The 22,525-nt window shown below is 43.5% G+C and overlaps 1 protein-coding gene across 9 annotated transcripts in view; it reads left to right on the forward strand.

Moving 5' to 3' along the window:
- Positions 1-22,525, forward strand: part of kcnq1.2 (potassium voltage-gated channel, KQT-like subfamily, member 1.2) — a 171,653-nt gene that overhangs the window by 53,235 nt on the left and 95,893 nt on the right. The window contains exon 15 of one of the 9 annotated variants that reach the window (XM_037107780.1): positions 7,063-7,144. The exons of 7 other annotated variants lie outside the window; for them this stretch is intronic. In XM_037107780.1, coding sequence (XP_036963675.1) covers positions 7,063-7,129 — 67 coding nt within the window. In that variant the 3' untranslated portion in view covers positions 7,130-7,144. Of the gene's footprint in view, positions 1-1,617; positions 1,731-7,062; positions 7,145-22,525 lie in introns of those variants that run through there. One more of the 9 variants, XM_037107779.1, reaches the window with a different exon arrangement.

Below are 22,525 nucleotides of genomic sequence, written 5' to 3' on the forward strand. Positions count from 1 at the left end.
GGGCTTTATATAAACTTGTGGAGTCCATGCCAGTCAAAATACTTCTATCTTGAATCGGTTTCCATTGTAGTGCTATTATTTCCATTGCACATGATGAACAAGGTTAACAATTTAAGTGACAAGTTGAATTGTGAAAAATTGCCCTTAAATATCAGAGTATCTTAGTATTTGGTATTCCACCCTTTTGCTGTAATGACAGCATGCACTCCAGCTGGCATGGAGAGCGCCGGGTGATCTGTGAAATCACCAAAAGCTTTGGAAGCGGGTCAGAGCTCGCTGGGATATCATGAGTCATCAGATTTTATAGAAACTTGTGGAGTCCATGCCAGCTTGAGTCCACGCTGTCATTAAAGAACATGGGTGACATACTGAATGTGAAGATATTCAGAAATTCGCTTTTTTTTTTTTTTTACCGTATTGCTAACTTTATTTTTCATTTTCAAATATAGATAAATATAAATACGTACATTTTATATAAATATAAAAATAGTATTACATTTCAACCAAATGCAAATTTGACCCGTGTGCACTTTTGTTGGTTGTGTATGATGTTTATATAACATACTCTTGAGGTTAGTTTGGTCAGACTATGTCATTATCCCACATTTGCCATCACCTCTAACCCTGAAGTACATTCTGTTCACTTATTCACTGATTTTCTGTATTTAAGTGTCAACACGGACGTCGTAAAAGGAAATACCCAAAATAGAAAGGAATTGCAAAAATGTCAATGATGCTATGTGCACATATCAACAACAACGCCTCATTCACAACCCACTTAAAGCAACCCGTGACCTTTTCTCTTTTAATCTTGGGTCATTCCTCATGTGTGTGTACTTAATTGCCAAGGTTATGACTGATGAAAGATGAACCCATCCCGCTGCCTTTGCTGGGAGTAGATTCATACTAACCCCCAAGCAGGGAAAAGCAATAGGAAGCCAAAGCAATAAAAGGCTTTGACATTGATGGGCCTGTTTCCCAAACACTTAGGACCTTAAGTCGTCTCCTCTCAAGTCTGGCTGCTGGGGCCGGGGGCTCCACTTCTTATTGCTGTGTCTGACCAGAGTCGCCATGTCCCAGAGAGGGTCGACGTTTGGTCTTGGCCCCTTAGTTCCTGTCCTGTCTGTCTGTCTGTCTGTCTGTCTGTCTGTTTCCGAACATGTTACAGAACTTGGCGTGGTAGTGGGGTAAGTGGGTTAGGAATTTCTGTGTGTGTCGAAGGCCTTCAGCAAACAGCCCTCACAGTGTGAAAGCAAATACAGAGCCCTGTTCTCTTGTGCAAAAAAAAAAAAGAAAAAAGAAAAGAAAAGCACTACGTCTGACAGTGTACTGATTAGACACAAGTGCAGAACAGGACAGGGGGAAAGTCTAGTGATAATAACCATAAATATAGTGTGTTGCACTGTAAATTCACAGGAGAGGCTGCATGACCCAAATGACAGAGCAGGGATGAAAACAGCTGAATTTATTTTTTCAGGTGCCTATGCAAAAAAACATGAAACTGCGGAGAAATAATCATTTTCAACATAATAGAAGTGGCTCGGCTTCATTTTCATGTTACTTTGAGCGGATTAAAAGCCAACACAACTTTTTTTTTTTTTTTTTTTTTTTTTTCAGGTTCCTGTTGAACAACTCCTTAACCCCCTCCATCCGTCCATTTGGCTTCACTGACTGGATTAGGTTCATGCACAAGGCCCCTACTCATGCCAGTGGATTGCTTATGACAGGCCCTTATGCAGACACCTTGACTGCCATGAGCAATTACTTTAAATACACAGGAGAGGGCCAGAGCTGTGCTGACCTGTGGGAGGGTGAGAGGTAGGGAGACAGAGGGAGAGAGGCACTTAGAGAGAGAGGGAGAGGTGAAACGGGAGGAAAGAGAAACACCCCACAGCTAATTCTAGATTATGTAGAATTCTGTGTTTTTCTTTTTCTTTTTTTTTCTTAAGCAACACTTAAAACGACTTAACAAATACCCTGAGTGAAAGGTATTAGCACTCAACAAAAAAAAAAAAAAAAAAGCATGTCTCTCACTCTTGAAATGATTTGCAGCTCTGCAAAACATCTCTGGAAATCTTTAACTGTCATTTGTAATCAGAGATCATTCGCATCGCTTTCGTGCAACCGAATCTGTATCTGCCCCGCGGTTCTTACAACCTGTTGCATTACCAAAAAATCCATCCACGTCTCTGCTCATTGCTACACTTCAGATAGACTTACCTGTCTGCGCGCCTGACAGCAGCAGAACTGACAGCGGTCCGACCCCTCCCGGTCTCCTCGAGCTCAGTCTGTCTGTTGATCGGGTTTCATACAGATCTGGACTAGCTCTGTTACACTACAGGCCTTGTCCCTGCTGCCGGGTTTTTGCTGGCTCTGCTCTGTTTCACCTAAAATTAGGGAGGGTCCTCAGACACTGACTATGCACAACGGGTGCAAAGAGGTCATAGGGTTGATGGCGCCGAGGCAAAGTTTGCAATGTATAGGAGAGAGAAGGACTTGTTTCTTGTGCGGCTGCGAAAGGCAGTTGTGCTTTACGTCAAAAGCTTAGTTGCTACCTTCCACACTCCAGTTGTTAAAAGGTTCAGAAAGTCTTTGTGTGGAGGGAAATACTGCTCATTTGAATCTTATTTTTACTTTTACATTTTGAGCTTGTCAAAGACGTCACTATGTTGTGTTGCAGACTCAATTAGCAAGCTAACCAGCGAGCCCCAGCCAACTGTTCTTGAAGAGGTAATACTCCAATAGAATCCTCCCGTAATTTTTCACTGAATCATTGAAACTGCGGATAGCACATTTCCTGCATTTTGCAAGCCTCTGAGCTTTTAGTGAAACAAAAACACTTGTTGTTTTCCTCATAAAAAAACAAAAATACAACCGCACACCTTCTGAATTCTGTATTTTCTCTTCGACAAAACCAAGATGAGCTCAACTTTTCACGTTTCATACGTGCTCAACAGAAACAAAGTCAGCTTGGTCAGCTAAAAGGGCTATTAATTGTACAGCTAACTGAGCTAACTGGCTAACAGCAGCGGTAAGTGGTTACTCTGGTGCTATGCCCCCCCCTCCCCCCTTTGTCTACCTTGCACACTTTTGGCACATATTGATATTATACTAAAGTTTTTTATTGAGTTGTTGAAACATGGCAACATCTCTGAAACGAGAGGCAGGGTAGGAAAGCACCGGGAGGTTTTAAAGAAAATGAAATATGAGCCAACTTGTTTTCAAGAGAAAACAAAGGCAACATTAAAATCATCACACTTCAGTCAGTGTTTGTCAGTTGTGACTTAATCACAGTTTAAAGACCAGCTCACAGATCCAGCTTTGCTCTACTGTACTTTTATATTTCGATGAAAGTGGCCAAAGTATTTGCTTGTCTGATCATCTGACTGCTCATGTCCAATAGAAGATATGGCCACAACTACAAAAACTGTTGTGTAACTACACAAATCTTTCTTTTTGCCTGGTTCGGGGTGGAGCAATTTCCCTTTTTTTGCGTGAGAGTGTGGATGTTGTTAGGGTTGCTATTTTTTCTTTCTTTCTTTTTTTTTTCTTTGTGGGCGACACTACAAGAGAAGAGTTGATGAGTGTTAGATCTGCGAGAGAATGAAGAAGTGGTGAAGGCCAGAGTTTGCGTGAGGTGAACCAAAGTTTTTTTGCACTTCTCTTTGCTTCACTTCTTCCTCAGCCAACATCTCTCTCTCTCTCTCTCTCTAACTCTAACGTGTCTTCTCCCTTCCTGACACACACACACATGCACACACAGCGCAATGACGAAAAGAGTGTGGAGCTGCTGAGCTGTTCCACATGTGTAGGGTGCGTCAGATCAAATTAGGCCTCGTTGACAAAGGGCCTTTTACACACAGGTGGTTGACGGGGTAGCGGGGGCTGCAGTCAGGCAGTCAGTTCCAAAACCCAGTCAGTCAGCAAATCAGCCAGTCAGTAAGTTAATCAGTCAACCTGCCACTCAGACAGCCGCAACTCCGGCCTGCATGCATGTGTGTGATGTTTGGACTGGAGGAGTGTGATCTGACAGCTTTTCCTTCCACTCAAATGTACGTGCACGTCTGGACTTTTTCTCAAATGTCTTTCCGTCATTATCTTTTTCGGAACGTCTTGGACCATTTGCATGATACCTCGAATGGAACATATACAAGCTCGGCCTTGACACACGCAGTTCACCCGATCAAATCATAATACAGAAACCCAAAAATCCACAGCAACATGTCCGCCGGCTGCATTTGTGGAATACAAAGTGCAAAAACCCAAATGTTTGGGTCTGTGTTTACCTCTCTTTCCCAAAGTTTATTCTATTCTCTCTCCATGTTGTCACTTTTCATATATGTGCATAAATCCCCCTATGGCACACACGCATAGACAGACACACACAGTGACCCCCTGGGTGCCGGGGTAACCATAATGCAGCTGCGGCGGTGCAGGCTGAGTTATTACGTTTAATCCGTCTAATTGTTGAGTTTCATAGAATGGGACCCAGTCTGCCTTGGAACTAATTCTGTCTGGGCATTCTATTTAATTCGCCACACTGGGCCCTAAGCTCTTCTAAAGGCAGACCCCCCCCCCCCCCACCCCACCTCTCCGTTCCCTCCACCCCACCCTTTAAGAATATAAACCCCTTATCTTCTCCTCTCCCTCCCTCTACTGCATGGCAGAACACTGGGTGACTTGTGCTGGAGAGTGATTTCTCAACAGTCCATAAAACATTCTTCTGACATTTTGGACATCCACTCTAATGAGGCGGGATAATGGGAGCAGAGCTATCATGAGCAGCAAAAAAAAAAAAAGGCCCAGCAGCACCAGGCCTCGCCAGCAGACACTTTTAAACAACAACAATATGCGAGTTGCATGAAGACTTGGGGGCAAGGCATGAAATGAATGGAAATTGAGATGCACGTCTTGGACAGTTAAAGAGAAGCGTATTGACGGCGTCACGTGCATAGCCAAAACCCCAAAATACCCGTGTTATGACACAAAGGGCTTCCCAAAATAAATCTGGTCTGAGAAAAAAAAAGGAAAAAAAACAAAAAAAAAAAACGAATGCGGATGTGTGCATAGAAGTGTGCGCTCCAGCCGGAGTTTTAATCAACGCCACTGTACTAAAGTCAAACAGTGAGGTCGGCGTTAGCTCGCTTGTAGCGTTCTCACCCGAAAAACAATGCTGCTTGAACTGGTCAGATTGGTGGGGGGTTGATTGGTTTGTTGGTTGGTCTGTTGCGTGGCTGAACGGTGATAATCCGCACTTGCAAATCCCATGCATTTAGTCAAATTATTCCAGGCCTTAAGGCTCCCATTGTGGCCCACTGGCTGGTGTGCTGCTGTCTGAGCCCCCCACAGGGACAACAATGCCACCATTCAAGGCCACTCGCTGCTACCGACTGGCAATTTCAGGTGTGAATTGGCTGTGTAGCCAGTGGCTTATATTAAATGACCTGAGACGTGACCTTGAGGGGTAAGAGAGGATAGAAGAAGGGGGGGGGGGGAAGAAGGGAAGAAAAAGAGGAGGCATTTGAAAAAAAGAAAGAGATTATGAGAGAGCGGGGCTGCGCCGCGGTCGTGTCAAATTCTGTCATCTTTTCGCTCTGATCGTCTTAGGAACTGGCAGGAGCGGCGTTATTTTGTAAAAGGGATGAAGAGTGAGAGGGAGAGTGGGAATATGTGAGAAAGGTAAAGAATGATCCCTTCGGCCTGATATCCTGTCTTCTTTTCCCTCCACTCCGCTCCTGCTAAACCTCCCCCCCCAATAATGTGCTTTTAATCATATCTCCTTGGCTGGCTCGCTTGCGTGGGTGAGCGCCGCGTCCAGGCCCTTTGATGGGAATCTGCGATGCGCCCAAAAGTCTTTTGAAGTGGCCGGCTGGGGAGCTACAGGGGGGCTTGCTATGGGGCCGGGAGCTTTGATGTGCCAAGGTCTGGAGAGGCCGGCTGCACGCTGCCCTGCACCGATCTGTCAGTAGCACAGCTGCACCGCTCGCTGGGGAGCCCCTGCCTCCAACCCTGACTGACTGGTTGGCTGGCTGACTGGCCGACTTACTCACCTAGTCGTCTGTATACACTGTGTACCTGCCGAAATGAGTGCCAGCACTTACGGAGAGGTTAACTTCAGAGGTTCTTGCAGAGGGTGAATTGGTCTCTGCCTGATGACAACACGGGTCAAATTTACACATTCGGTGTAACTGCGCCATATACGCGTTTTATTTTTACGTTGTTTTGAGTGAATATAAATCCCCAGAGGTCACATGAATCCAAGTCCTGCTGCAGAGAGTAGAGTTTCCATTTTTTTTCTCCGCTTCTCCTGCTATTTCCTTTATTTCCTGTCAAGCGGCTCACGGAGAAAAAATACGTAGTGGATGGCTGTTTTCTGCTCAGAGTCTATGTAAATGTGCCATTGGGAATTTTTTTCAGTTTGAGTATTGCCAAATGGAATCTGTTTTCTCTGCAGCTGCACGAAACCATTAAAAAGAGACCATGTGTTCTAACCTGTTAGGTTTCAGTCGAGCTCAACCTTGGCTCAACTCTCCACCTGGAGAGGAGAGCTGTTTCCAAGGCCGAAGCTATTGACACTTAGCTCACTGCGCAGCTTTACTCTCTTTTCACATGGAGGATGCATTAATTGCCTGACTGCAACCTAGAACATTATTTAATGGCACAGATGTATTTCAAATGCATCACCATCTCATGTTTTATATTTATTTATTTATATTATTAGACATATGTGTAACATTATGATAAATGACACAAAGGGAATAGCACTGTAATGACAGATATTTATTTTAACCTATAGTTAAATCGCTTTCTAGATTCCTGCCTGATACTGTTGTCGTGCTCAGATTGGGATTATTTTGTCACGCTTTCTTGATTTACGCACTTTTATACGGGGTCAGTAGGCTACGTATTTAGATCGTTTCATCATTTGTCTGCTTTGCGTCCTTTTATTGTAAGTATTTCTGACTTTGTTGTGCTGTTAAATCCTGAGTCTGTGCAGGTTGTGTTATTTTGAAAATTGACCCAAGGCACGATGCCATTCCTTCCTCGATCTGCTCTGTGCAGCTTGATGCGGCTGCAGCCCGCGATCAGCTCTGGCAACCATATCGCAGCCGCAACGCCTGGAATCTAGGGGTAAGTGTCTGACAACCTAATGGATATGATTTCCGAGGAAAAACCTTTTTGATAAATACGATCCTTTTTGGAACCAGAATTGCCAGTCTAGCTCGAGGAGAGGTCTCGCTCTAAAATCTCGCGAGAGGTGAGTTGCAGGAAGACGACGGTGGAAACATGCGTCAGAGTTGAAGTTTAACTCGACAAACTGCCATAAAGAATTTATTTCCAGAGTCAATGCTGACTATTTACTGATCTTGACAATTGAGATGAGGCAACAACCCTAACAACCCACCTCGTGAGATTTTGGGAAACCATTTCCTTATTGAAAATAAAAGGAATTCCCCTATAAGTGAGGACTCTGTGCGTGTACTGATATTATTGTGTTGTAGCAGCTCTGTCCAAATGCTCAGTTTAGTGCACAGGTGTTTGTATTTCGTGTTGGAGGGTGTAATGTGCTCTGGCCTTTGCCATTTTTCATGAGTCAGAAAATACAGCCAGAAAAAATGACTTAGATCCATGGTCAGTTTTTAAACACTCGCACATTTTCACACCTGGGAGATGTCCAGCATAACTGTACAGTGTGTTCTGTACTGTTAGCCACCGAGCGTTTTCTTTAGATCAGTTGGGGACTGCCAACTGTAACATCACAGCAGTTTCAGAGGTAGGGGAGGGCCTTGTTTGCATTCACTTTTTCTTCTCAGTTTATCCAAAAACCATCCAGATTTCAAACCCTGCAGATCAGTGACCATAACCCAGCTTCTGAGTCAGCTACAGTTGTTTAAATGATTTAGCAACCACTCTGATGGTAATGGAGTACAGACGAGAGGTGAGATAAATGATGAGTGACTAATATGAGTATTACCCCGTAGGAGTCATCTGTTCCTGAAGGATTAGCTCGACCACAGTGAAAAAATGAAGACGCTGAATGGTTCTCCAGTCGCAGTTTGTTTGTAGACATTGTTCCTGGATCTTTCCCTCCTTCTGAGGGAAGGGATCATCCTCAGTTGACCTCAGCTTCAGTGAACACCAGTTAGATTTATGACTCTCCTCCTTTCACCTGTAGTAGCAATCCTCTAACAGACAGGCACTAAGCAGGCGTGACTGATCATTTTAGCCCCAATCTGTCAAATTGCGGGAGTAATTGGAAATGTTACATGCAGATTTTTTAAAAATTATTTTACCATGCCTAGTCATGCTGGAGTTCAGTTTTACTTCCCTATTACTTTTTTTTAAAAGTATCAATAATGTTGCAGTCAGGATAGGGTAGTAACAGATTACATGTAATCAGGATTTCTTAATTAGATTACGACACAAATGTGGAATGAGATTTTAGTTGTTTTAAGGTTTACTTAACAACTTGTTATGCCTTTGCACTGGCAATAGTTGTCACAAAAATTCAATTTTGACTCAGGCATGAACTGATTACATTTTGGTGGTCAAAGGTCAATTAGAAACCTTATCCTGACACAACCCTGCTCGCAGGGTCATGTATACATGAGAGCCATGTGCTTTTTATGGCTGAACCTTTCCAGTAAATGTTGTTGTGTGGATCAGTTATACACAATAAGAAAAAAAAAATGACCAACACATTTTGTGTCTTTGAAAACCTTGGCATCCATCGAGAAGTTATTTATTTATTTATTTTTTTCTTTTAAGTTAGTTGGAATAATGTATGGCTCCAAGACGAAGGTTCTAATAAGCGTCCCACCAGTAGGGCAGTAAGGTTCATGAGGTTCACACAGCTCCCTAAACCAGATTGATGAGAGAAAAAACAGAACCACCCAAAATCTCCCTTCTCACCTTGAGTGCGATACACACTTACTCATGCCAACTAACATTAGTCTAAGTTTGCTTCAGACTTGTTTGAGGCTGAAGGCAGTATATGAAACACGAGCACACTCTACTTGAAAACCCAATTCTCTCATCAGATGCCCTCGACGTGACCTGCGAGTGCAAACCCGCTATCTTCAACACATCTGTGCCTAGTTAAATGAAGGTTGTATTTTAGGCCTATTATAGTCAAGGAGACAACACGGCCTGACTGCTAGTTTGACCACTCACCCCTATCTGACTTGCACATGTGGTCAGTCACTATGGCAACGTGCTGAAAAGACTGCTTCCTGAGACTTTGTTGTGTTTGGGGCTTGGCAGGGCATTGTAACCTAGATATTATTTTTAGTCTGTCAGTGAAGGCCCAGTGTGTGTTGATTTAGGATGTGAGCTGACTGCCTCTTAGTGAGCACACACTCATGAACACACAACCCCCTCAGTACACAAGTTCACAAACGTACAGAGCCTGACAACGCCAGAGCTGTTTCAAACTTTGCAAGATCAATTATTGACATTTTGCATTTTAGTTAGGCGCAGACATCTGTCGGCCAATCACAGGTCATTGGAAGTCATCATCAGCAGTGACGGTATGAGAAAAGCTCTCTGTTTCTCTGCTAGTCAGCTGTGTTGTCCCACACCCATCTGTGGCCTTTTATTGCTTTTCTCTCTCTCTTTCTTTCTCTGAGTCTGTCTCTCTCTCCCTGTGGCAGGCAGTAATAAAGGTCTGACAGGCAGAGCGTGAAGGTCATGGTTATTAGATGGTAAAGGCGAGAGCCACAGCTGGGCTGGGCAGGCCTCCTCTCTGGCAAAAGTGATGAGTTGTGTGCGTTGGGACGAGGGTTGGGGGGGGGCGGGGGGGGGGGGGGGGTCTTATTTGACACAAAGTTTTTTTCTTTCCCTATGGCCACCTGGTTCAATGAGGGAAAAGCCCCAGGGCCTTTTGATTAAGTGCAGGGTGTGAGTGAGAAGAAGGGGTGGTGATTATGAGCAAGCCAACAAGTTGAAATACTGTCAAAGTGGTGTGTGTGTGTGTGTGTGTGTGTGTGTGTGTGTGTGTGTGTGTGCGTGAGCTCGCCTGACAGCCCCAGAGGCGTTCACACCTGCTGCTTCTTCAGCTCTATTTGAGTTTCTTGCGGCCAAGGTTTCTAAAGCTGATCTCTGACACATACACACTTCAGTCCCTTTTTGACGAGAAGGTAGCCGTTTACAACCCAAGGTTCATTTGAAATCAGTTGCCCTGTTTCCATTAAAGCTGCGTTTAGTGTTATTTTCTTATTAAAATGTGTGTTAAATAGCTCTGTGTTCTAACAGTGATGACTGTTATAGAGGTTTTGGTCAGTAACCCATGTCTCCCCCCTCCCCCCAGCTAATGCACTAAAAAAGAAAATACATTCTCTGGAAAATTGATATTATCTTGAGCTTGAGGCCCTCCTTTTGACACTTTGACAACGAAGCAAAACACCACGGCACTTTGAGTTAACATTATGCAGAAGTTTCTTGAAAATGGAGGTCTGTGCGAGCAGTTTTTATCACACATAGCTGCTGTGCTTCTTCATTGACTCAGAGGGATACGCAATGCTCCTAAACTCGGCTCTCATTACTACAGGATTCTCTGATTCACTGTGATGGATCACGAATGAAATCATTATCCTTCAGCTTGAAGTATTTACTGCACCAAACATTGTTACTGCAACCCTGAGACTTTTATTTAAAGAAGTGTAATTTTACCCAATGTACAAACTGGCGTCAACTTTTAATGTTATTCATAGGGAAATGCTTGCTGTTATCGCATTTCACTATTGACCCTATTAAGCTTGTGCAACAAACAAGGAATATAAAACCTATGTTGATAATCAAAACAGCAGGTTGCAGCTCTGCCTGTAAAATCCAAAACCTCTGTTTCAGGTTTTTTTTGGAGCGGACTTTCTTGCTGATTTATAACAAAGCAAAACAATAGCTTTAACTTGATACCCGTATAAGTGTTCTTCACGTGGGAGCAAAAGCATAGAGAAATCAAACAGAAGTGTAATAAGTATTGATGGTTTGTCTTATGTCCTCGTTTTATCAAAAATATTGTCTTTGGGTGACGTCCAACTTTTTTCGGAGCCACTGCCAGAATCTTACTCTTCCAAACCTCAAGTATTCTCAAGTGGGCTTAAAGCTGTTTTGGAAAAATGGTGCACAGAGAGAGCAAAGTACTGTAGAGTCACTCCGCATTGTCATGATGCATTCAGCAGAGACTGAATCAGGCTTCTTTCCCCAACCCTGTACGCAAATGTCACCCTCAGAAAACCCATCATCTCCCAAAGCGTTCTAGGATGAACTCCTCTCCGACCTCATTTGCATTGATATGAAATTTGGACAAAAATACCATAAAGGGGGGACACCCATGGGTGATTATGGGGTCACTAGCCAACCATAAAGGAGAATCCCTACAAGCCGCCGCTGTTACGGCCAAGAAAAGAAGCACCGCGTCGGGGCTAAGACAGGACTCAGACTATGGCTCATTGTGTCTGCTATCTGTTGCCGCACAATGAGCCGTCTCAGTCTTTGGAACGGGTGTCAGGAGTTCAGCCTTTATCGCCGTGACCCGCGTTTGACCTCGGGGTAGAGATGCAGCTGAAGAGGCCTCGTAGAAGCTGTGGAGACGGCAACACACACCCCCGGGTGCTTCTATTAGGCTCATCACTCAGGAGGAGCAAGGAAAACACTGACACACTCACACGTACAACACACACACATATGCACGCGCACTTCACAGATGAGTAACTGCGGAGGATATCTAAAACGTGTCAACATGACGGCTTATGATGGGCAGATAGAGAGTTTAAGTAAACAGCTACATAGAGATGTGCAGCTGACAACGTTTATTGTTTTCTGAAGAGAGACGAGGTGAGGGAGAGGATCAAGAGGCGAGACGCGTTAGGAGTGACAGGGTCTCCACCACATCAGCAGCTGGAGAGCAGGTTCAGCTGGATGTTACTGAAGACCGAGGTCAAATGACAGTCATCTCAGTAGACAAACATCTGCTCGGCTATCATAAAGGGTATGTCAGTGTAGGCGATCGCTTTATATTCCTACACATATAATGATGCAGAACGCAGTGCATTGCTTAAGTTGATTTTGTCCATGAATTTGAAATGTCAGAATAGATATCTGTCTGTTGGACTGGTTAGAATTTGGAGGTTAGACTTTCACACACATGTTTCATAGGATGGAAGTGATACAATTTTTATATCCAAAAGGTCAAAGGTCAACTTCAACCGTGACATCATTAAATTCAGCAAAAAAACCCCCAACAACAACAACAAAAAAAAACACTTTTCTGGCCTTTATTCAATACCAAATCTCAAGAACAGAATTGCAGGATTGTGACCGTATTTCAGATTTGGTCAAATACTGTATTGGTGACACCAGTTTTGGGCGTCAGTATTTCTAGTTTATACTAGAACTGAAAAGAGTACCCATACCACAATGATGAGCAGGTTCAAACTTATGAGAGTAAACTTCTACAATGTGTAATATCAAATGTCTAAACACAATAATCTGCCTGAATAAAATGGTCCTAAACTGGCAAAAAAAAAAAATGCCAAAAAATGTTTCAAGTGGCAATAGTTCAAATGTATTATTTTATGTATTACATTAGTTCTGTGAGAGGTGATGGACTTTCTTTGGAGGATTTCTTTTCTTGTTTTCTCACATTGTTTTGTTCATCCAGCCCACTTGGACTTGACTAGCTTGTCAAGGTAGAGGAGCATTTAGTAGCTAATGACCCAGATGTTCCCTCAGGAGTTGGTGCAGACTAAAATAAATTTTGTATGGATTGTGCATATTGGACCAAATTCATCAGGTGTCCAGAAACCCGACTCCTTATAAATGCTAATGTTGCTTTGCTGGATGTGTAAATAGCCAATTGTAGGCCATCAAGAGTCACTTTAAAGATTTTTGAAAATTGTGTTTGTGCAAATATTTGTCCACCCTCCGCATATTATGAGTGTGCTGGTCTTTCATTTTTGGAAAGAAGGCCACAAGTCTGACATACTGTACAGTGTGTATGGTAAAAGCACAAGTAAAATGAAAAAGGGGTTAAAGGAAAAAAAAACACCTCCAAGTTCTTTTGCTGCTTCAAAGTATGGAAGACATCAATATTTCCATGTCTAATTAAGACACACACTTGTGTATAATTTCTCTTCCAGCAGTGAACGTACACACAGCACCAGCAGCACGCGGTCATTATCATCCTCATCACTGTCGTCATTTTATCTGTCATCAGTTGAACCGCTAATTTTTTTGTCAGTATGAATTACCCAGATCTCAACCTAACCCCAGCATTATAAAGTGTTATTCTTCCATAGGGAAGAACCCCGTCCCACCCACACACACACACACACACACACACACACACACACATACACATGAATCCTCCACGAGGGAAACGCTCTTGTTTGATTTCCACTGGTTTCGGAACAGATTAAACACCAGCGCTCGGGTCTCGGGTCAGCACCGCCGCTCATACTGTACAAACATCCCACATCCGTCTGAGGGCAGGGCGGACCTGCTGTCAGTCACAGAAGGTGGAAAACATTTACCGTCACGTCATTTGGGCGCCCAGCAGGAGCTTATGGACACACACGTGTCAGGTTCTCGCTCACAAGCACACACACACACACACACACACACACACACACACATACTGTACATAGTGTATGTAGGGCCTCTGGATTTCAAGAAGACATGTGGATGATTTTGGCTTCAGGGCTGTTATTCTCATCACATAACTTACGTGGGTCAGTGGCCGCGCGTATCATTTGATGTTTCAGTGATTCACTTCGGTACATAGTTCAGCTCCTGTCCAGAGCTGAAGGTCAGCCAGTGAGAGGTGGACTGCCCCCGGCATCTCACATCTCCTCAGTCTCTCTCACCCCATTTGCGTGTGGTGTTAAAAACAGATCTTTATCTGGATATATTCTCCGGATAATAACCAATCCAATTTTGCCTTTGTGTTTACAACTGGCATTTTTTAATTGAGAAGGGATCTTTGTCCTCAGTGAGTCATTTGACTCCCTTTAAAAAAAATCACTGTTTTTAGAGTTGTTGAGTTAGTCGACATTTTTTCAAACTTTGTGAAATCATGTCTGCAACAAATGCTTGATAAATTGTCCCCTCTTGTAAGTTCAGCATATATAATAGACAAATGTATTGAATTATATTCTTTATTTGTGTAAAGAATATGTAGGCTACTGACTAGATAAAATAAATGCCTTGTTAACAGCAGGTCAGAAGCACGTGAGAACACGATGCACGTCCTCACACGCAGTTATTTCTTACTTGGTAATGTTGATTTTACACCCGTGCTTCTGCTTTTCACACAGTGCTGTTGAACAACGCAGGTTTTCCATTTTTGTCTTCTGTTTTCTATCTCTCTTTTCTTTTCGTTGTTTCATGTGAATTTGTTTGTTCTCACTTGCTGGCTTTATCTTGTCATCTTGTTCTCTGTCTACTCTTTTGATTGGTCCCTTCTCCTCTCCTGTTCACCCCACGTTGCGCTATATGTGAGAGAGACAGCTGCGTGTTGGATGTGGTTGTTTGGGGGTTTCTGTTTGTCTGTGTGTGTGTGCGCATCTCGCTGTTAGTTCCCGGGCGAGCGTGTGCCCATGATACGTATGTGATGTGTTTTTAAATGTTGTCTGTGTGCGTATGGTATGTATGTCAGCCAGCTGCGGAGTGCGGAAGGTTACAGCACCTTTGCAGACTTCTCTTACACAGGAAGTGGATAGCTGTGGTGGGGTTGATCAAAAACAACTCACCACATAAAACAACCTTTGTTGTGCCAGTTGCACCTTTTTTTATTTTCTAGCACTTCTATAATTTCTTGAAGGTTCTCAGCTTCATGTAGTTGCAGTTGCGAGGGATGATGTAATTGTTCTACCTGTCTGTTCAAGTTCATTTTCTTGAGATTTTCTTTTTTTTAAACATTTCTCATTAATTTTCCTGTTGTACACTAAGTGTGGCTTGATATGTCTTGGCTTGACAATAATATTGTCTCCATTGCGTTCCCTGTTGACACAACAGCCGTGCACCCCCTCCATCACACTCCAGCTCTTGTCTCTTAGTGTAAAGTCGGGAGAGGAAAACCAACACACAGTCCGAACTCTGCCAATCCACTCCCCTCCTCTCGTTTCGGCGTCGCTAGGCAGCCCTCTTTTTTCGGTACCCTCTTTCTCTTCCTCCCATTCGTGCATCTGAAAAGGGTCAATGCCTCTGCATGATGGAACCACAGGGCTAAAAGTCTTTAGGCCAGACACTGGAGGAGTCCACTACTAATTGCTCTCAGCGAATCCCCAACCATTGTCCTCCACTGGGATTCAATTTGAATTTGAATGGAGGTAGCTAGCTGGTGCTGAGAGTGTAAGGTACACAAATGACTGTCACTGGGAATGGATAGCAGCGCTACAGGGATTGTGAACTTGTCCCCTAAATAAGCACTGTTGGCTTTTTGGCTCTGCATAAGTTACGGTGTGTTTGCACTAGCATAAGCGCCATATTGATGTACGCTTGGCTGAAGTAGTATTGGGATTGAATGGGAGATGTTTTGGGGTGGACATTTTGTCAAGAGGATTTCTTTTAGGCTTTGATGGAGAGCTGCTAAGGTCTTCCTTGCCCTTTTTTTTTTTTTTTTTTTTTTGCAGCGTCATGTTAAAGCGTTAGACATGAAGAGGGAGATAGAGAAAAATAATTAGCCACCACTAGCCGCTCCACTTGACATTCATACTTTTTTCTTAAAATTCTTGAACCTATTTGCCTGTCTCCTCATCTGTGACTGGTAGGACACTATAAGACAAGTTCAAGTTGCCCCTCGAGTGCAAACGCTAAGTCAATACATCCAAAAGAAAGATGGAAAGACAGTGAGACAGACTGGCCAGGTCTGCTCCGACAGACAGACGGACAGCTGAACAAATTGCCAGACCTCCCCCTCCCTGCAGTTCACTTGTTCCTTCTCTATAGAGGCGAGGGTCCTGGTCCGTGTCCCCCTCTTCTCCTGCCCCACTAGTGGTTAATTGAGCCCCTGCCAGGCCTCGCCCCTTTATTGCCTCCATTTGTCAAAGCCTGCAGGCCTGAATGGTGCCAGAGACCTTATACAAATGAGGAGCCTCCTCGCCTCTCCATCTCTCTCCATCCCTCCATCCCTTTATCGCTCTCTCCATTCCGGAGAGCAAACAGGTCTGACCCAGGGCGGCTCAGGGCAAACAGTGGCTCAACAAAGGCAGTGGCTCGGTCGGGGGGTGTGGGCAGGTGGCTGATGTTCTCCACGACACCTCCAAGGTCAGTGGCGCTAAATCTCACTGAGGCCCATGTGATGAGCTTACCTTGTGGCATCTTCTGCTCTACCCAAAAAAAAAAAAAGACCCAAAAAGCCACAGATGGAAACACATGCACGCCAAAAGAGCATCGTGGTTTTGTCGTGGATTAGTCCGGACCTGGAAGTGGGAGACAGGTGTACAGTGGGAGGTATTGTACAGTGCCAGAGTCTGTCCAGTGTGAGGCTGTCATCAGCACATGTGCTGCTGCCATCCCGTGGCCTGCATACTGCAGATAAGGGCAGCCATTCAGCCAAGCAGCAAGCCATTCACTATAGTCATCTTTGTTTGCCCGGGCCAGAGACAGACCTGTAACGTACAGAGAAAGACATGGGAGGGGGGCAGGAGCTCTTACAGGCAGAACAAAATACAAGGAAGAATGACAGAATGAAGGAAACAGCAAATGAAAGAAAGAGTCGGTGCAGTGCCATATGGAATCAGGAACACAGGAGACCGTTTGTCTGCGCTACGTGTGTCGGCTGCCACACGTACCATATCAGATTAACGCAAAATTAGAATTAGAATTGAAGCTGGCCCGGAGTTTCATAAGGCCATGCTGTGGCTGCCTTGTTCTTTTGTAGATATTGCACAAGCACGGTCTGAAGGGGCCAATTTTACCGACTTTTAACCTGGATCCTGCTGTTCTGTTGTGATGGCCACGGGTAAAATTCAGACATACAGTATCAACACATATTCTTCCTTAAGAGCTTACCTATTTAGACTTTGCTTACACTCCAAAGACTTTGCTGAAAGTTGTACAGTATTTAAACTCAAATTAATCTTGTTTGCTTATTAGGAGTTTAAGAAAATATAGTTTAAAGTGGAGAAAAGAGACAGTTGAACTGCAGAAAGATATTAAAAGTGGCTGATTTTGTGCATTCATGTAGTGTCAGTCAAAACAACAAATATCTTGATGAACATCGATGAATATCAGCATCTTAGTTGTGCTTTCATAGTGTAACATTAGAAATAGTTTAAATGGATGGTGGGGAAATGTCATTTTCTTGGCCAGCGTTTTTTATTTTTCCAAGATTAATGCTTGTGTAGTTAAGTTAATGTATAAGATTGACCTCACATCCATAATGGTGATGGTAAAATGTTCCAGGAATGTGTAATGTCCCCTTTATTTTATTAAAGGGCCCAGCAGCGACTCAGATTCTCCACACTTTCCGACAGCTGACTGTTAGTATTTTGAAACTCACTGCAGTTCAAAGTCTGAGCGGAGAGATATGCAGTGGAAATGATAAAGTAATGTAAAGTAAAGCCGGTGCAGTGGTGTTAAAATAGGAACAAACTGCTAAGACATTAAAGCATCTGGCTTTCAGCTTACCACATTCTGCATTTATGTTCATCCTCTCATGCATCATCGTCCGTTGATGTTTGTTTTCCTAGATGGACGGAGACATTGCGTCATGCGCGCCTGTCTTTTCCATGACTGACCCACCCTCAGTGTTTTTGAAGTTCAAGTTCATCACCAGGATCCTGAAAGTTCAGGTCCAAGTTCACAAAACATCACGATTTTCTCGCAGCCGTAAAACACTGAAGCAGTGGAATGAGACAAGAGTGAGACACATTTGTACACGCGTGGGAGTGGATGGCAGAACAACAGATACTTAAACTCTTAAAAATAACATAACCATAAAGTACAACTTAATTCTTCTGGATTTTCCAGAAATGTTCTCACCGTAAAGTATTATTATTTGTACAAAATCCAATGCAGATAATTGTGTACTTCCTCTTCAGTGGCTAAAAAATAAGCTTTTCTTGGCAAAATAGTTTTGCCGTTTTAATTTTTAAGAGTTTTTTTTTTTGTACGTTCTGAAGTCATAAATTAATTCACAAACCTGCAAACATAATATCTCTATGTCCTGATGTATTGTTTATTGTTTGTGCAAGTGTGTGTGTGTGTGTGTGTGTGTGTGTATGTGTGCGCATGTGTTGTCGTATGTATTTGTATTCAAGTGTGTTTGTGCATGTGTCAGCTCCACCCTCCGGGGTGCCATGCCCCGGTGCTGGGGTCTTTGTTGTAAGCGCGGAGCCGTGAGTCAGGCCTGTGGGAACGAGCCCAGCTTCTCTCCTCTCTCTCCCACGCTTTCACACTCATCCCATCCTGTGTACCTCTGCCTCACCCCTGTCGATGGGGAGGTGGCGTGTAGTGAACACCGCCGTGGAAAAACTCACACACACATGTGTGAGGGTCATCAGAGCCTGAGAAAAAAGAAAAATGTGCGTGTGCTTGTATGTATGTGCGTATATGTGTTTGCATCTGCGTGTGCATTCTTGTGTGGCTTTTTTTCCCCTGTTGACTCGTGTTTTTTTTTTTTTTCTCGCCACTGTTTTCTATTAATGACCCTGACCAGCAGGAAGTTAAAACAGATATATAGGCTATAGAGTGAGATTCATGGCTCTATGGAAAAAGACAACAATTGTATTCATATGCTTCCCAAATTCTGCATCTTAAATGTGCTAAACTACAGATCCTCTCTGAACCAATTCTCTTTGTTATATTTGTGTTGGCTTGTTTTGTAACTCTTAGTTACATGTTTTACATGTGTTTTTTGTCCCATCTCCATCAATAGACTGCCATTTGCCAGGCCACTATTGCAGATATGAATTTGTTCTGAATGACTTACCTGGGTAAACACCTATATGCTTTATAACATATCTCGAGTTTACTCATGTAAACGATAAGAAATATACAATATATACTGCTGACAAACACAAAGACAGTCGTGCTGTCTTGTTAGTGATTTTGTGTAACTACAGCCTCATCTATGTAATAAACTTCAAGTATATAGCATTTTAACGAACAAAGGTACCAAGTGCTTGACAAAAGAAAATGCCAGACACCGCAGATAAAATGTGGATGAAAGACATGAGCGTGAAAGAAATAAAACCAACGAAATGAACAAGGATCAAATATAAATGGTGAGAAATGTGCAAGAAATAGTATAAATGAGAATGTTTCCAAAGGCTTGCACAAAAAGAAAACCCCTCGCCACCAATTGTGACCGTCATGTCACAAAACAATCATCATATCACAAATATAGAATGCATATCACTAATGTTTATGAATCGTTTTTAGATGAGTATCAAACCCTAAGTGTAAGCTTCAAGTGCAGCGATCGCCAAAGTCGTCTGTAATTTAGAAAGCCGAAGCTACTGTACTACTCTGGCTGTCACGAAGTCTTGCCAGTGTCGTATTTTCCTCCCAGTCTCAATCTGGCACTACCCAGTGATCCCCGTCCAGTGGGTGCCATCTGGCTGGCTGTGCCCCAATCAAAGAGCTCATTCGGGGGGTTAACCTTGCAGCAGCAGAGTGACGGGGAGGGTGTGAGGGGCAGAGCTAGGCAGCCACACCAGACCCAGGCCAGGGGGCTTTGAAGCCCCTCACCCAAGCCCACAGACAGGGGGTCTGGGCCAACCAGCCAGAGCCAGAGAGAGGGACAGAGAGAGTGAGAGAGAGAGAGAAGGGCCTTTATCAGCAAGCCTGAGTACAATTGTGGTGTGCGGTGTGGGAGTTGGGGGAGTTAACTCTTTGTATAGATGAATGGATGAATAGAAGAGGAGGGCTGAAACACTAGCATCTCCCCCTCCTCACTAACCAACCCCCCCATAGCTGGATCTCTGTATGTTTTAGGTCGGCCATCTCGGGGCCCCAGGGCCCCTCTCCATGGACAGACCGACAGATACCATCAATTACCAAGGCCAGCCCCTGGCCACCATATGGCCGGTGGCTGTATAGGAAAAGAGCCTGTTCACTTCACAGCACCAGCCCTGCATATGCTGCAAGCCAACGACCAGAGATGCTGTGCACATTTTGTGTGTCTCCAAATGTGTGTGTGTGTGTGTGTGTGTGTGTGTTATGTGCATAGGTTTGGCTAGTGTTACAGGCTGGCCTAAGTGTCAGTGGGTCAGGATTGAGTTACAGGATAGAGTTTTACCTGTGTGTGTGTGTGTGTGTGGGTGTGTTATATGTCTCTTTTGTGGGGACAAACTTAGGTTTTAGACCTGAAGACTCTTTGGTCTGTCCCCGCTGTTTGGAAGTGTCGCTGTGGGGTTCAGACGCAGTTTTAGGGTAATAGTAAAATTAGGTTTAGGGATGGTTTATGATGGAGTACATCTACATTGTATAGTTCAAAACTAATTTGACATTTAATTTCGAAAAGCACACATTTCCATTGGAATTACGTCATTACTTGAGAACCATACAGTTGACTCAACGAGTTTTCCAAAACACGTTCCTGCAAAATGTTTCGCAATAAAACACAATAAAACGTCCTGTGGTAGTCACATGTAGGTTTTCTGCTGGGACACAAAATCATAAATAAACACCACCAGTACAAAGATTTGGTCTCAGACTGTGGAAGCCCCCGTATTTGCTTTGATATTAGACTTTTTGCACAAAAAAAGACTGAGGATTTTGCAACTGAATGGCCAGAATATGAGCTAAGTGGCTGAAAACCCAAGTCAAAACTCACAATGTTACAAAGCTATGCTATGCTCTGCTTAGGTTTAGGTAAAAACATCTTTGTTAAGATGAGAAAAAATGTCATGGATTGGCTTTAAATACCTGTTTCGTTCTCCACTATCATGGATGAAGATGGTCCAACCTCCACTGAAAGATAGCCAGTTTTGGTCTCCACAAAAAACTGCGAAGTGGTTAGGGAATGCATGTCAAAGTTAGTACAGAAGTCCAGGTGTGTGTTTTTTTGTGCAACTGTGAGTCATGTTTCAGCTGCCACAGCAATTATCTTCACCTGACAGCAAATCAATACACATGATCGGACAGATGTGAACCAGACACTGAAAAAAAACGAGGACTTGTTTTTTCGCAGGAATAAAAGCGCGCACTGTGAAGAAGTGACAGTCGAGCTGTCTTTCTGCTTTGCACTCCAAGCGCTTGAAAAGGACAAATCTTCCCAAATGCGATATAATTTCATTAGACGCGTCTGTTTGAAATCAAACTGCAAGTGGAAAATAAATCCTACTCGTGCTGGTCTGCCTCCACTCACTACATGCCCATTAACAAAAAACACATTGCCATATGGGCGAGGGAGCGAGAGAGAGAGAGAGAGAGAGATGTTTCTGTTTGATATATAATGTGAGAAAGAGCCAACAGCAAAACAAGGAAACATCTGGGTGATTAATCTTTTGGGAGGGAGGAAAACAGGGAGGCAAATAGTACCAGCCAGGATAGGCATACGTACTCACACACTTACACACATGAACACGTGCGCTCGCACGCGCACACACACACACACACACACACACACTCTTGTACGCGCACGAATGCACGCACAAACAGCTGGTAGCCAGAGACAGTGATCCATGTGAGTCGATCCTCATTAATATCATATCAAAGCCTCTTTGATTAAGGCTCTGGTTGCATTAGTTAGTTGAAAAGAAAGAATGGAAACTTAACTGTAACCAGTTTTGGGCTTTTTTTCTTCTTTTTTTTCAGAAATCCTATCCACCATTTACTGTGCTTTTTTTTTTTTTTTTTTTTTTAAAGTAGAAAGTGTTGTTTTTCATTTTTAAACCTCTACCCAAGGCGTTTTTTACTGGGAACATATGCTCTTCTCATTCATTCACTAACTCACATTCACACTTAAGAAGCTGCCCAGTACAACCGCAAGACTTCTTGCCACTGTGCTTTACTCTACTAGTGCAGCTGTGGGTTAAAGCACCTTGCCTAAAGGAGGGAAAGTGTTACTCATTCACTTTCCCCCCCAACCCAAAGTATGCCTGTCTTGTTATTTAAACCACAGATATCACAAACCAGCCTCTTTAACCTCTAGGCTACTGGTGTTTTATTAACATAGCACACAAGGTCAGAACAGCCCGTTAGTAGCAAGGCACGAATATCTCTTTTATGAGGCTGCCAGCATGCGATGAGTCTGTTGGTGCTGTTTTTATACTTGATTGTGTTTCATGCTTTAGGTGTTTTTTGTGCCCAATATGACTTTAGCCCGTATCATTTCGCTGCAAAGCACCACAACAGTTAATGGAGACCTATTATACTGGGTTTCCAGGAACGTGAGAGGGCCGTCTTTGACCAAAACGACACAGAAATAAACCTAACCCTAGCCAAAACAAAAAGTCAGTAAAGTTAGTCATGTGCTCTGTGTTGATCTCCGTTACTCTATGTCGTATGTACAAGAGGTGACTGTGCTCAGGCCCGGTTGCGGCCGGAACACAGGGAGGAGGGTCAATCATGCTTC

The sequence above is a fragment of the Acanthopagrus latus genome, chromosome 8, assembly GCF_904848185.1.
Source record: "Acanthopagrus latus isolate v.2019 chromosome 8, fAcaLat1.1, whole genome shotgun sequence".
NCBI classification, from domain to species: Eukaryota; Metazoa; Chordata; class Actinopteri; order Spariformes; family Sparidae; genus Acanthopagrus; species Acanthopagrus latus.